The sequence below is a fragment of the Carassius auratus genome, chromosome 5, assembly GCF_003368295.1.
Source record: "Carassius auratus strain Wakin chromosome 5, ASM336829v1, whole genome shotgun sequence".
Classification (NCBI taxonomy): Eukaryota; Metazoa; Chordata; class Actinopteri; order Cypriniformes; family Cyprinidae; genus Carassius; species Carassius auratus.
The window spans coordinates 22,082,725-22,098,295 of record NC_039247.1 but is presented as its reverse complement, the minus strand read 5'-3'; the positions used below and the strand labels follow the sequence as shown (position 1 = coordinate 22,098,295).

The window sequence follows — 15,571 nt, the reverse complement described above, 5'->3', positions numbered from 1 at the left end:
CTCATCTGAGTCAGGAGAGAAATATGCACAGATAAAGCACCGGTCAAAAATAGGTCCTAAACAAATATGTCGGTGGATTTTGATGTTAGAGGACAACAGGGGATGAACTTCTACACTGGCAGAAGCAGTATTATGGATTATGGACTGGCATTTTAGACAGAAATGACTCTAATTCTGACAGCACCCATTTCACTACAGAGGATCAAATGCTTATGCTTATCACTGTAATGCTTAATTTCTCCAAATCTTTTCTGATGAAGAAACAAACTCATCTTGAATAGTGTGTAAGTACAGTACTGTACAGTAGGCTAGTCATCACCTTGATATTTTTCAATGGAATAAAAAAATAGTATATATCAAGAAGAATGTTGATGGAATATATATATATATATATATATATATATATATATATATATATATATATATATATATATATATATATATATATATATATATGGGTGAGTAAATAAATATAATTTACATTTTTAGGTGAAGCATTTGTATAAGAGGATCTGTTGAAATCAAAAGAAGTGCAAATCAGATTTAATAAAGATAAACTTTTATTATTCGTTTTGATCGAAAAGATCTGTGTGAGACAAAATAGAAATCTCTTGCGGCTTTATGTAAATGCTTTACATAATACATTTACATTATGAAATGATTCACTCCACATTAATTCATCTGATTAAGACTGACAAAGCTTCATGTAATACAAATACATTGTGACAATACCTATTATGTTAAAATACATCATATTCCACATTTTGACAACACTGAACTTAATCAAGAAATACTAAATACCACCCGGACTTTAATGACATCATACAACACGGTATGTAATAAACTGTATGGAATACCTGGTAAATGTATTAAAAACAATCAATATTATTCGTCAGTTTGGAATAAATTAAGAACATCTGTTCCTTGCATAGATAGATATGATATTTTAAAACATAACACTATTTAAAAAAATAAGAACAACTCAGAATAATGGGCCTTTTACACAAGCCATATACATCACAAAGTGGAAAAAGCACACATATTTCTCTAAAATATACTGTATAACACTTTCAGTGGCTGCTGAGCTTATCCATCAATCTATAAAGTCCACCATATAGTACACCAAATCCTATCGAATATTACTTTATCTTTCTACTGTAAGAGCTCTTAACTCTTTATCTCTATCAGACAAAAATGATTTTCTGTTTAAGGCAATACTTGGGTTGCACCACTGAAATGAGGAAGAAGTCAGAAACTCCAAGACTTAGACTACAACACTTTTGCATCACAAACAGCAAAACACACAGACCTTTGACAGATGATTAATTTCCCATGATGCATGACGTACAAGCACAGTGCTGAGAGGTTATTTTGCGGTTGTTTTAAGGCTGTTTCCGGTCAGTGTTTGAGTCAACAGTGTGTTAAATCGGAGGCTAGAGGGCAGTGAAGACTGTTCCTGAGCTTGTGCATTTTTCCACACACTACATCAGGATCTGAACGCTGCAGACATACACTAGAGGTAGACCTACTGGATATAATATTTGAAAAATCGAAGAGTATAAATTCTTCATTACATTTTCGGTACAAAACACAATTTATTTGGATCAACTCAGTGTTAGAAAATTAAAAAATGAAATAAATATTGTGGATTTAAAATATTTGTATTTTGTAATATTTAAAATAATTAAAAAAAAACTTTTTTTAATGATTTATACATAGTCATTTATTCCTGTAATGTCAAATGTGAATCTTACTCCAGTCTTCAGAGTCACATGGTCCTTCAGAAATCTTTATAATGTGCTGATTAGCTGCTCAAGAAACATTTCTTAATATTTTTGGGAAAGCATATCTTACTGACCACAATTGTTTGAATGTTAAGTATTATATATGGTATATATAGATATATATGTTATATATCATGTATATTTTTGATATTGCGACTTGTCTCTTTTAAGACAATTTAAGTAAATGTTTGCCTTTTTTTACTTCTCAATTTAATAGTCCTGTGGTGTTACCATTTTAAACCTCCATTATATTTATTCCAGAATTAGAAAAATGTTGAAGTTGACATTTAATTAAAGTACGGTACATATCATGTCAACTATCTGACACTCATAGTGACTTCTAAGAGAACACGTTAATTGAATGCTTTTCTGATAGCATTAGCAGCTAGCATTTCTCTACAAGTGGTGGTGAAAGCCTGCTGTTTTTCGTAATATGCAGCCTCATTAATAAACGTGGGGTACACTGTGTTGGCACCTTCATAAAGGATTGTTCTCCCATCGAACGTTAGGAACACAGGGTCACCCCGGTTCAAAGGCTCCCAGTCACAGTCCTACACAGAAAGAGAAAGAGAGGGAATGAACAGGAGCATACTGCGGAAAACAAGTGAAGCCTGGGAGTGAAAACAAGCCCAGCAAACATCGGAGTCATAGGACACATTTTCTTACATGTGTTTCCCCGTCCCTGCATCCCTGTCATAAAGAGCAATGCTTTTATACGTCGCTTGAGGGTATGTGCTTTCCTTGCAAAAGAAACACACTTCTCTATGCATTTACTAGATGGTCCATTTAGAATACCTGTAGATGAGGATGCACCATAGCCGTGATGTTGCCGTTGGTGTCTCTGGGGTAATCCATTCTCTCCTGGACTCGGAATACATCTACTGTACATGGAGGAAACTCTACACCTATGACCAAAAAAAAAAAAACACAAACACATGGAAAACTAGGTGAAACAAGGAAAGAAAAGGGAAAAATAGATATCTCGGTCTTTTGTCAGGCAGAAAAGAACCTTTCCTTAAATGTACACACCCTCAGGCCATCCAAGATGTACTGTAGATGAGTTTGTTTCTTCATCAGAACAGATTTGGACAAATGTAGCATTACATTAGTTGCTCACCAGTGGATCTTCTGCAGTGAATGGGTGCCGTCAGAATGAGAGTCTGATAAAAACATCACAAGCCAGAGAAACAAACTCATCTACATCTTTGATGACCCGAAGGGGAGAACATTTCCAGCAAATTTTCTTTTTTTGAAAGAATTATTCCTTTAAGTAGTAATCAGTGGCTTATAAAGAGATGCAGTACATGTAGTTCAATCTAAAACATGTTTATTATGCTTAGTTCATGTTATATTGTTTCAGCTTTGGTTCCTTCAGCGAGGAGTGGGACCAAGCTGTCCTAAAATGTTATAAAATCACAATATTTCTGTTAATAGACAGACCTATTGGACAGCTTCACTTTGTTCGTTTGTTTAGAAATACTGATAATTTTTTCAGTATTTTTCCATCCTGTACTGTGAAATATGTTAATAATATGTTCTAGAGCTCCCGCGATAAACGTTCAGCATTAACATATCAGTAATATGTTGTTTTACAGCCACATGTTGTTTCACAAGGATGACACGTGTTGTAAGGGTGCTCCACATGCTTCACTATTAACACTTTTCTTTATGTTTCGCTTGTTCTGTTGATGTAGTCCAAACATGTTGTACACTGGCAAACAGAAAGCACGTTTAAGCGCTCACAATGAGACATTCATCCACAACAATGCGGCCCCTCTACACAGCATGACACTACAAAACCCAGCAGGCTACTAATGACATGGAAACGAACCAACAAGCAAACAAGCATTCAAGTCACAAAACGGCAAAACCAGAAGAGAAACCAGCCACCCTTGCCCAGCTCAACATGTTCCTGCTTAATGTGAGGCATGGAGAAATGTGTGTTCATGTCAGGCTGAAAATACACGTGACTGCCTTGTTCAAATGTCTCCACAGACCAGGGGAAAAAAAGAGGAAGATGAACTCGAAGGAGAAGTCTTTACTTAAAACTGGCTGAAATGCCAAGGTTGGGCAGTTCATATTTAAATCAGTGCTTGCTGACTCAATGACCTGAGAGCAGAACCGTTTGTCTTGAAATGCCACACACTATCCAGGCAGAAAAAAAAACCGGATGGCCATAGGGAAAAGAAAGTTATGTAAACATGAAGCATCTAATGCGTTATTGAAAATAATAGAACATGTGAATTGTGTGACATATGAAGAACATTATAGATCCATACTGTTACTGCACATTTAACAATGGTTTTTATTAGGAAAATAATCCTATTGTATAGGAAATCATCTGAGGCAGAAGACTGGAGGAGTGGCTGCTGAAAATTCAGCTTTACCATCCGAGGAATAAAGTATACACATTTTTGAACTTTTATGAAATGTAAAAGTTATTTCTAAACTGTAAACGTCAAAATAGTGACATCTGAAATCTTAATTGTGAGGTGTTATCTTGTGAGATTTAAAAAGCTAGAATTGTGGGATAAGTACTAGGACTTGCCTATTTTTATTATTTAAAAAGAGTTGTGAATTGTAACCTCAGAATTACAAGAAAAAAGTCAGAATTATGAGTTTATCTTGCAGTTATATATACACTACACAGATTTTTTTGCAATTTCGAGTATTATGAAGTACATAGCCCTCCATAGTTTTTACTGTATTTCTGAACAAATAAATGCAGCCTCAGTGAGCATAAGAGACTTCTTTCTTTCTTCTCATCTAATGGTGTGACATCTGAAAAACACAACATTATAGTCCCATACTGTCACTGTCCATACTATCACATATGATTACAATTGGTTTATACTAAAAAATAATCCTATTGTATAGGAAATATAGAAACTAATCCTATATTGTGGCTACTCAGGTTGCCATTGAAATCCCTTTATAGCAACACATTCCATGTTCAGTGGAGTAAGCATGCTGATCTCTCCTTAACCTTCATTGACCTCACCGCTATTGAAGAGCTCGATGAAGTCCAGCGCGTGCTTCAGTATGGTCCTCATGGACTCGAATACATTGCTCCTCAAAACACCCTGTGGCTGAGGGCCCACCTCAAGACCTGCAACACAAAAACATCTATATAAGCCACTAGTACTTGACTGGTGGGTCGTGACCCAACAAAGTGTCAAAGGTCTAATCTGATCACGGACAGCAGTGGAAAAAAAACATGTTAAATAAGGTGAAGCTGGTTCTGTGTTGGGTTTCCACTATAATATTAATTCATGGAAAAAGAAGTCTCATCATATGGTAGAGAATGAGCTCTAGATGTCTACAGAATTATTTGCAGAGGCTCTGGAAGCTTTCATTAAAGCTAGACTTTTCATATTATGCTTGTTTATTCCACTTCTTAGCTGCTGGCTGACTTTCAGGGGTAATATTAAACTTGATTTAGAACCAGGTTTGACCTGCTGAGTATCCCAGGACTTTGTACTCACCAACAGAGTGTTTGGCCACAGAGCGTGTGGTTGAATACTTCAGCTGTGGGTGTTCGTTTAAGAGTACTGAACAGGTATGGGGAGCCATAGCTTTCTGTAAGTGGGAAGAGCACAGGTGTCTTTGTTAAGATGTTTGATTTGCTTATTTTAAGACATTAAACAACATCCTGGTATTGGAATGGTTTGGTAAAGAATTTAATGTTCAGTATATACATGCAACAAATTATTTGTGCACTACCGGTCAAATGTTTGGGGTCAGTAAGATATTTTTTTTTTTTAATGTTTTTGAAAGAGGTCTTTTATGCTCACCAAAGCTATTTTTGTTTGATTCAAAATAAATATTGTGACATATTACATTTTAAAATAACTGCTTATATATATATATATATATATATATATATATATATATATATATATATATATATATATATATATATATATATATATATATTATGTTGAACACCGTTATAAAGAAACACAATTTTTTTGATGAATAAAAGTTAAAAAAGAACAGCATTAAATAATTCTAATATGTTGATTAATATGCGTATTATTCTTGTGGTATATTTTTCAGGATTCTTTGGTGCATAAAAAGTTCAAAACAATAGCATTTATTTAAAAATATAAAACATTTGTAATATTATAAATATCTTAACAGTCACATTTGATCAATTTAATAGGTCCTTGCTGTATAAAAGAATTACTTTCATAAATAAATATATAAATAAATGCATGAGCAAATAAGTAAGTAGCTTGAATATAACAATACAAGTTAATATAATTATACAATATAATTGGATCTAGTTTCTTACTTTAATATAATGCACCATCTGAAGGTTGAAGAGGTCTGTTGAGCTTTCCAGGATGAGAGTACAGCCCATGTTTGAGGTGGTGTTGTGAAGGTCAAAGATGACATCATATGCATCTGAGCTTCCTTTGGGTCCGAACATCCGATTTATTTCCTTGGCCCTCTGGACTTCATACAGCAGCCCTTCAACATCTGGAGCACTGTGGACAGAAAACTCCTTCTCAATATTAACAATGCAATAATCTTTTAAATAGCAGTTAGGTTCAAGTGTATTGTTATCTTTTTTTATATATATTAGTGGCTGGCTGTTATCGGCGTTACATTTGGTACACTGTACTGATCATTTCCCCATATGCTTTCAATTTTATGATTTTACTTAAAAGTAAAGGAAATGTATTTTCTATATAGGATTGGGTTTGCACATTAGTTTCTCATTTCTAGTTCATATATGTTTTCACTTCGCATACTTCCTGTGTGCATTATGTCCACCATACTAAATTTCCAATCTTAATTTTTTTTTTTTGTAGGTTGTTTTACTGTTTAGCTACATTTACCAGAAAGCAAATATTAGGCTGTTTAATCGTGAATTGTGGGCAAGTTGTCACAAAATGAAAATGTGTTCAATAAATCTTTTCACTGATATCATAACTTCAGTGGAACTGATGGAATAAACAATTGTTTGTAGACTTCTGCAGACCCAAGACTTACAAACTATAGAAGTAATAACCACTAACTGGAGTAAAAAGTCTTCTTATAATTTATTTTCATTGTAATTGGTCACATTTATAAAACTGAAATAAAAAAAAAACACCTTTTTAAATATTTAAAGGTGTTCAAAAAGTCAGTTTTACAAGCGTTATGATGAAAATGAACACTGGTTTCGTGTAGTCTAGGATGCACTATTGCAGGTTCTCAATGACCCAAATCCCGCTCCACTCACGTTTCTCGACAGTCGTGACATGAGCGGCTCGTATCAGCTGACCGCTCGCTCCACTGATAGTTTATCGCTCGATTCAGTGATGTTGTGTCATGTGAGGGAGCTGTTCTTCAGAGCATGCGTTCCTGTCTTCAAACTCAGCTAGACTGAGCCCAGCGCAATAACAGAACGCAGTGTTCAAACACCGCGGCCAGAGACGTCGAGCTGACGTAACTTACTGTGTGCATGACAACAATAAACAACACACACGGAACGCGATAATAAACCTTCAACACTGAGCGAAAAAAGTTTCGTCTACTGTTTGACTGTGCTCGGTTTTATGAAGGTGAGTATAAACAAACGAACGAGCCGGGCTTGTACAGAAAAGAACGCGTTTAGCAAGACGTTTATTTACCTGAGGTTCTCTGGTGTGAAGGCTCTGTTCAGATCCGTGTCGATGTACCTGGAGCATTTCTCCACGGCTCTAGGGTTGCTTATGAACGGCTTGATCAGCAGTCCGTTTCTCTCGATTTCGGCTGAATTCTGTATCCACATATTTACCAGCGTTATGCCAGACATCTCATTTCCATGTGTGCCTCCAAAAATAGCCACTCGTTTGGCCTCGTGTAAACAAGAAACATTAGTTCGCGAACTCATAGCGAGAGCGACACGGACGCGCGGTTTACGAAAGACGGGAGCGCACAGTTTCCACACAATGCCGTTTCCTCCAGTCGCCGGTGCGATGTGACTGCTGTTATATAAGGGTTATTTGAAGGCTAAGCCCAGGGCATTACAGCGTATCTACGTTAAACGCGCATGGGTCGGATTTCACATTCGCGCTGTGGTTTATCGAGCGATTATTATCTTGGTCATGGTCAAAATGTCACAGGAGATTATACGCGATAAATAAATATTTAACGCGAGCAGGTGGCCTATGCACCTATGCAAACTAAACAGTGTGTCAACTAAAAAAAAAAACTGGTTTAAAACAAGTCTAGATAGTGAATTTCACTATTGACTTTTTCAATCTACTCTGTTGCAAAATCAAAAGTAGGTTATTGGGATTCATCTACATCTACCTATATAAACGGTAGCAATAATAAGTTATAAGTGTGTTCAGCATAAAAAAAAATGAATATCATGGAAAAGGTATTTATTTTTTGTAATTTAATAAAAAAATAAACGCAAAAATTCTTATAGCCTATTCTATATTCATTGGACACAAACTGAAATATTTCAAGAGTTTTTTTGTTTTGTTTTAATTCTGATGGTTATGACTTACAGCTCAGGAATAAAAACAGTATCTCAAAAAATTTGCAATATTCGATTTTGAGCTTGATTAGTTTGATTAATTATGAGTACAAATACTGGGTAGCTCTTGGGCTAGTTTAGAACACGCAACCACAATTATGGGAAAGATTACTTGACAGTTGTCCAGAACAGAAGACAGTCATCAACACCCTCCATAAGCCACAGAAGGTCATTACTGAAAGGGCTGTCTGGTCAGAGTGCTGTATCAGAATATATTCATAGAAATTTGACTGGAAGGAAAAAATGTAGTAGGGAAAGTTGCACAAGCAACAGGGCTGACCACAGCCTTGCGAAGATTGTCAGGAAAAGCCGATTCAAGAACTTGGGAGAGCTTCACAAGGAGTGGACTGAAGCCGGAGCCAGCACATCAAGAGTCACCAGAGTCAAGTTTGCTTTTTTAAATTACATTACAAAAAAATAAAGAATTTTCCATGATATTCAAATTTTTTTAGATGCACCTGTATATGAAAATCCCGCCCATGTCTTTAGAAGGCATGTATCTAAGCTGGGCAGATGGTGCCTGAGCCCTGCCGAGCTCAACAGAGGTCATAAATGCTACATTAAGGCAATTATGCGTGCTCTCTGAGCCTGTCAATCAACATTATAGCGCCACCCACAGGATAACGCTAGGACATCTCTGCCAACGATTAGAATACAGAATTTACAAAAAAAAAATTCCTATATATTAGTGCTACGAACCAGAATCTGCCCAGCCTAAACTTATATATAAAGAAATTCTGATTAATAAAATGACTTGAAAGACGAGAAATGCTGTGGTAGGCTGCAAGTAATCTAGTGTTGGAATTCATAACAGCACAGTTGTGAGTGTGGTCTAGCTTTTACACATCAGTTCAACAAATTAAACAACAAAATATGTAAAACAAAACAAACAGAACTTCAACCTTTGCACACCATGAGCAACACGCATTGCTTCAAAACCTTTCGAAGGAATTGGTTTAGTGAATGATTAGTTTAATGGCATAATGAGGAAATTTGCAGAAAGAATCACTGAATAATTCCCACCCCTAATGCATAGATGTGGAGTATCAGAGTATCTCTAATTTGAAGACTGGAGGTGCTGCTTTTATTGAATACTATTCATATAATGAATAAAGTGACATTTACCCCTAAATTAAAGCTTTCATCATTTACTCAATCTCATGTTGTTCCAAACCTTTCTTTGGTGAAATTTACGTTATTCTGAAAAATTTGAGTAACCAAACAGTTCTAGTGCCAAATGATTTCCATTTTATGGAGACAAAAATAAATAAATATTTAAATAAATAAAACACTGACACATTTCTCAAATTAGCTCTTAAATTCAGAAGATATAAAGTGGCACAGGTTTGGATTGACTTGAGGGTGAATAAATGACAGAATTTGTTTTTGGGTGAGTAACTAGCAACATCTGTCAACATCCAGCAAAATTAAATAAAAGCCATGAAAGTATTCACACATGATATAATCTCTCAAATTGTTAAAATGAAGCACTTGATAAAGGATTAGGTCAGTAAAGATGTGCTTATCTCACAGGAAACCTGTTACTCTGAATAAGCATAAATTGTCTCTAATGGAAATGTACAAAATATAATCTTTAAACTCTCATTGCTTTCATTTATTTTTATTTCTTTGGCCATTTAATCAAGAACAGAAAATCTCTTTTAACAAAACTTTTGGCTAACAGCTTGTCTTAAATGCCTGAGAGGTTGAGATTATTTTTATTTTAAAACGGTTTAACTGATCTCTAAAATCTCGACATATGCAAAATGACTTTTTATTATCTTCCTCCTTCCCTCTTTCTTCTGTGTAACTACTATACCATCATTATAAATGACATTCAACACTGCCCAAACATTTCCAATGATTCACTTTCCTCTCTTCTTTTCCTTTTTTTCTTGTTTTTGCGCAACATAGCATTGGTTCTCTTGCCCCAGATCCCTCCTTTAGGTTATTCTGTGTATCATGTTTTCGGTGTGACTGAACAAAGATATTTGCATTACACTTTGTGTGAAAGGAATACATTTGCCTGTGTTTTTCAGGTCTTTTGGGTGTGTCATCTCCGTTTACTGCTGCAGGTGAGTCAGTGTTCTGAGATATGGAGAGTTCTGTAATATTATTTTCAGTATCTGTCTTTTTTTTTCTTTCTTACCAATATCTGCAGAATCTCCTAGTGAGATCATAACGTTGGCCTGTCTGTCTGCACTGTTGTGTTGTATGATTGAGTCAGTCCTCTTTGTTTGCTCAGTTTCTTGTTCAGCAATATCTTTCAGCATGTGACTAGTGCTTTCATTCATTTCCTTGTTTTTCTTTCTCTTAGATTTCTTTGTAATCATCTGATTTCAAGGGATTTCAACATCGGGCTCTGAGATTGAGGCAATGCATGCTCAGAACTTATCTCACTAGTTTGTGACTCAATGAACCGATCTATCTCAAATGAATGAACATTGTGCGCACCAAAAGTATCTGCACCCGGCTCTGCTTCCTCTTGCTCTTTTAATTTGTGCCTTTTCTTCTTTTTGTTTTTACTGGTTAATGTGCTGTCTGAAGGGACAGGGGAATTAGTTTTTTCCACACATTCTGCTGTGTTTCCTGACTGCAAGCATCGTGTTTTTCAGCCCAATGATGTAATCAACTTGAGATGGAGAACCTGCATTCTGACTTTCCTTTTTACGTTTGGCCACTTTTAACATTTGTGCTGCATTATCTTCCAAATATTCCAGTGCACTGCCATCGCTTGGCCTTTTTCAATCATCTTTTGTGCTGTCAGCCTAACATCATCAAACTGAAACAAAGAACTCACATCCAGATTCACATCAACAGATTTATACCGATGTTTCTCATTTCACCTTTTTTTCTCTTCTTTTTCTTTACTGAGCTTAATTTAGCTACATTGGCTGAAGGACATCTTTTCATTTCCTCTGATGTCTGTAAATGCTCAAACTGATCACTCTCTGTAGACTGAATCAAATTATTTCTTCCAGTTTATGAAGTTTTAACATCCACGTGTTCTAACTGAACATTATACTCAAGTTCTGCATCCTTTCGCTCTTTTAATTTCTTTTTCATCTTTTTCTTTTTGTCCTTTGTGATAACAGTGCCATCTGAACTTAGATTTCAGTTTTTTTCCAAGAGTTCGGCTCTGCTCTCTGATTGCGAGCTGGATGCTTATTTCTGCAGTCCAATTACGTCATCACTTTGAGATGGAGAACTTGCATTTTGACTTTTCTTTTTGCATTGGGAAACCTTTAAAATATGTGGTGTATTACCCTCCAAATGTTCAGCTGTGTGGTCATCGCTTGGCCTCTCTTCAGTGACCTGATCTTCTTCTTGTTCAACCACTCTGAATAAAGCAACGTGATTAAACTGAGACCCAAAATTTAGATCCAGATCAACAGATTCATCTTTAGGCTCCTCAGTCTCATCTCTTTTCGTCTCTGAATGCTCAGATAGATCAGCCTCTGGAGCTTCACTTGATTGATTCATTTCATTTACTCTCAACTCTGCAGGTCTATCAGAGTTCAAAGTTTCGCTTGATGGGATTTCTGTAGCACCATTCTCCTCTACATATGCCATCTTAGTCCTCTCTTTTTCTTTTCTTTTCTTCTTTTTTAGTTACTTTGGTTGTCAGTTCAGTAGTTTGTGACATGTGTCTCATCTGACGGATTTCTACACTAGGCTCTGCATCCTCAGCTCGTTTAATTCTTACTTCTTCTTCTTAACCCTTTGTGATAACACTATTGTCTGCCACCGTAGATAAAATAATTTCCTCCAATAGCTCTGATGTCTCTTCTGAATGTAAAACTGATGCTTCTCTCCACCTTCAATACCACGACTTAGGTGCCCTTGAGCAAGGCATCGAACCCCCAACTGCTCCCTGGGCGCCGCAGCATAAATGGCTGCCCACTGCTCCGGGTGTGTGCTCACAGTGTGTGTGTGTTCACTGCTCTGTGTGTGTGCATTTCGGATGGGTTAAATGCAGAGCACAAATTCTGAGTATGGGTCACCATACTTGGCTGAATGTCACTTTCACTTCACTTCACTTCACTTCACTTCTCTTTGCTCTTCATTGGTTACTCTGTATTCCACCTCACACGATTTCTTGTTCTCTTTTGGTGTTGTTTTATCTCCAGTGATGTCATTAACTAGAGATTCAGAGCTCACATCTACATGTGTATCACCCATTTAATCCTTTCTCTTTCTTTCAATAAAGCTCAGCCCACCATTTTTAATCAAAGGACTTTCTGCGGGATCTGTTTCCATCTTCCATCGCTCCACATTTACCCAAGCTGAGAGGCTCACAGGAACTTGAGGAAACTTGTCTTAATGGTTCATCAGCTAGTGGTAAATGTTTTCTCTACACCTGTAACTACAGAATCCTTTTGAGATCTTTACATAGTTTTTTCTCTTTTTAATGTTACTGTTCTCTCTTCTTGAGAGCAGATCAGCATGTCTCTGGTCTGTCTTTTGGGATTCTGGGTCCTTGGTAGTGTTCATGTCTTGAGTTGTAAACTGTTTGTTTGGTGTTCCTGCACAAAGCACGGACACAGATTGTACTTCAGTCTCTATTTGAGTTACGTCTTTCTTATGTGCAGGGGTTTCACCATCACACCATCTTGTTGTTCCTGGTCCAATTATGGACACAGACTGTCCTTCTGTCTCTATTTGAGTTACATCACTGTCTCCTCCATGTTTAGTGTAATAGATGCAGCTTTATGAATCTGATTGTTCTTATGTTTCCGACTGTTCAATGGCCAGGCCTAAATAAATCCTCTGACCCAAACTCACTATCAGGCTGTTGAAAATCATTCTGTATAGAAATGTTTCCCCCCTGTGGTGGCAACGAGGAACTGCTAATGTTGGGCAGGTAATCTGAAGTCATCTTCATGCTTCACTGCTGGTTCGGTATCTCTGCCTCTAGAGAGTTTCTCTGTCTCTCTTCAATTACCGATAAATGACCTCCATGAAAGTTCTTAGGACACTGGACAACTAATTGCTCTTCCTGTGAACACATCCCTTCTCAATTTTCTTTAAGCATCTTAAGAACCCTCCCATTTCTGAGTTCTAAAAAACAACAAATATATAAATAAGCATGCACAATTAGTACAAGTAATGACAGTGTTATCAAAGCCATATATATGTACACATAGATTCCACATTCGACTGCTCCAGACCCATCGATGCATCTGTCATATTACACATTACAGTCAACATGTCCTCACACATTAAAAATCAATGAGTTTTCCAAAATGCCACAACATTCTGTAGCCTTTGGTTGTAAAAAATAAATAAATAAAAAACTGAAGACATGGGATAAACTTTCACAGATGAGAATGTGTTAGTTTGTGTTTTTAATATGTATTACTCAATATTAAAGGTTTTTAAACTATGATAACTTTTAATATCATATTAGTTAACATCTTCGTCTTGATGTATCTATTGTATTAGTTTAGTAAACCATCTGTTGAAAACCATCTGTTGAAGTCTGTTGCAGATAAAGATATTCATACATGTGTATACGGGGGTTCACAGGCCACCTTTGACCATTCCAATAGAGAGGACTGATTATTTATAGTGGGCCACAGAAACAGCTGCTAATGAGGCATCTATGTACAGTACATACATTTATGATCACAACAACCAGTCACAGCACATAGTAAACTACTATTTTTTTATGAACAATTTAATTTTCTAAAGACCATGTTTATAATTATAAACATTTATATTCTTTTACTGTCTATGCGCTGGACGGGAATATGCGCCGGACTGAAACTAGCAAACACACTTGTGCTGCACCTTGCGTCGCATTGCGCCGGGTGTATTATAGGGCCCTTAATCATATATTTTAGGTATGCTGATGCACTTATATACAGCAATGGATTTATACTGTATATTATTGAAAAGCATGTTGTCCTTCTATAGTCTTTTCTCCACCATGGTTTTCTGTGATGCATTGGAATGCTCCAGTCACTCACAGAAATTAGTATGAATGTATGGTTTCCCTACTTACACGAAGAGGAGGGGGAAAAATGATGCATCAAGTTTGACTCAATTCACATTTTATTGTATAGCACTTATTATTAAACACGGTAAAAACATATTTATTGTTAAAAAGCAGCATTACAGAAATTGGGCAGTTATGTATGTTTATTCATGGATGATGGCATCATCTGAGGTCCTCTCAAGGGTTGGCATCAACTAGGGTTGGGCTGATAGACAAAGCTGTCATCCATTGCCAATGAGTGATAGACATCACGATGTTGAGCCAGCATCATGACTCCTCTCATGATTGGAGATGACTGGATAGTGCATGCCATTCGACTTTGTTGCAGTTTTATTTGTGTAAAATAACTTTTGTTTTTGCTTTCCAAACTTTTTTTTTCAAATAACATAATGATTTTAGTTTAATGTTACTAGCTCTTTTATTGGTACTGTAATAAATAATTTATAATAAATAATATTGATAATAGTAAATAATTGAATACTATTGAGATTGTTTTGGGCTTTATATTGAAGCTGCAGTTGCTTATTTGTCTCATGAGAGGGCACTGAGAGCATAGATATGTATAGTAGTATAGTATGGTAGAAGCCTCATTCGACAGTTTCAAGCAATACTGTGCGTTCACACTGATGCCATCGAGAGAGTAAAAAATCACTATGGTCGCCCTGACAACAACGCTGTAGAAGGCCGCCAACCCAGTACCACGAAGCAAGACGGCCGCCAACCCAGCACCACAGCACAAGATGGCCACCAACCCAGCGCCACGAGGCAATATGGACGCCAGCACAACGCCACAGCACAAAGTGGTCACCAGTCCAGCGCCACGGTGCAAGATGGCTGCCAGCTCAGCGCCAACGCCCAAGATGGCCGCTGACACTTTTCTTGATTACTTCGATATGCTGTCAAAGATCCTAGAGATTCCCAAAACGGTTCACGTCCAAGATGGCCGCCAGCCCAGCGCCACAGCACCGGGTAGTTGCCAGCCCAGCACCACAGCACAAGATGGTCGCTAACCCATCGCCAATGCCCAATATGGCCACTGGCCCAGCACCACAACCCAATATGGCCGCCAGCCCAGTACCACAGCACAAGATGGCCGCTAACCCAGCGCCAATGCCCAAATTGGCCACCGGTCCAGCGCCACAGCACAAGATGCTCGCCGGCCCAGCACCACAACCCAAGAGGGCCCCCTGTCCAGAGTCATGGCCCAAGATGGCTGCTTGCCCAGCGCCGCTGCACAGGATGACAGTCACAGCTGACCCTCCGGAG

At 37.2% G+C, this 15,571-nt stretch overlaps 1 protein-coding gene and 1 long non-coding RNA gene across 2 annotated transcripts; one reads left to right on the top strand and one right to left on the bottom strand.

The window, feature by feature from the left end:
• Positions 1–1,717: 1,717 nt before the first annotated feature.
• On the bottom strand, positions 1,718–7,858 carry aspa (aspartoacylase). Its single transcript, XM_026253375.1, has 6 exons — positions 7,409–7,858; positions 6,082–6,277; positions 5,270–5,363; positions 4,786–4,893; positions 2,580–2,689; positions 1,718–2,335 (listed from the first exon to the last, which is right to left on the bottom strand). The coding sequence occupies exons 1-6, from the start codon at positions 7,648–7,650 to the stop codon at positions 2,138–2,140; spliced, it is 948 nt and encodes a 315-aa protein (XP_026109160.1). The 5' UTR covers positions 7,651–7,858; the 3' UTR covers positions 1,718–2,137.
• Positions 7,024–12,182, top strand: LOC113081306 (uncharacterized). Its single transcript, XR_003282155.1, has 3 exons — positions 7,024–7,339; positions 10,344–10,379; positions 10,622–12,182. It is a non-coding gene; the product is annotated as an uncharacterized LOC113081306 (long non-coding RNA).
• The last annotated feature ends 3,389 nt before the right edge of the window (positions 12,183–15,571 follow it).

Bases quoted from the DNA above. Each gene is read 5' to 3' on its own strand.
- aspa (XM_026253375.1), bottom strand. From the start codon at position 7,650: ATGAGTTCGCGAACTAATGTTTCTTGTTTACACGAGGCCAAACGAGTG. The intron at 5,364-6,081 runs GTAAGAAACTAG...TCCCACTTACAG, and splicing joins AGATGGTGCATTATATTAAA to AAAGCTATGGCTCCCCATAC. The intron at 4,894-5,269 runs GTGAGTACAAAG...TTTGTGTTGCAG, and splicing joins TGTGGCCAAACACTCTGTTG to GTCTTGAGGTGGGCCCTCAG.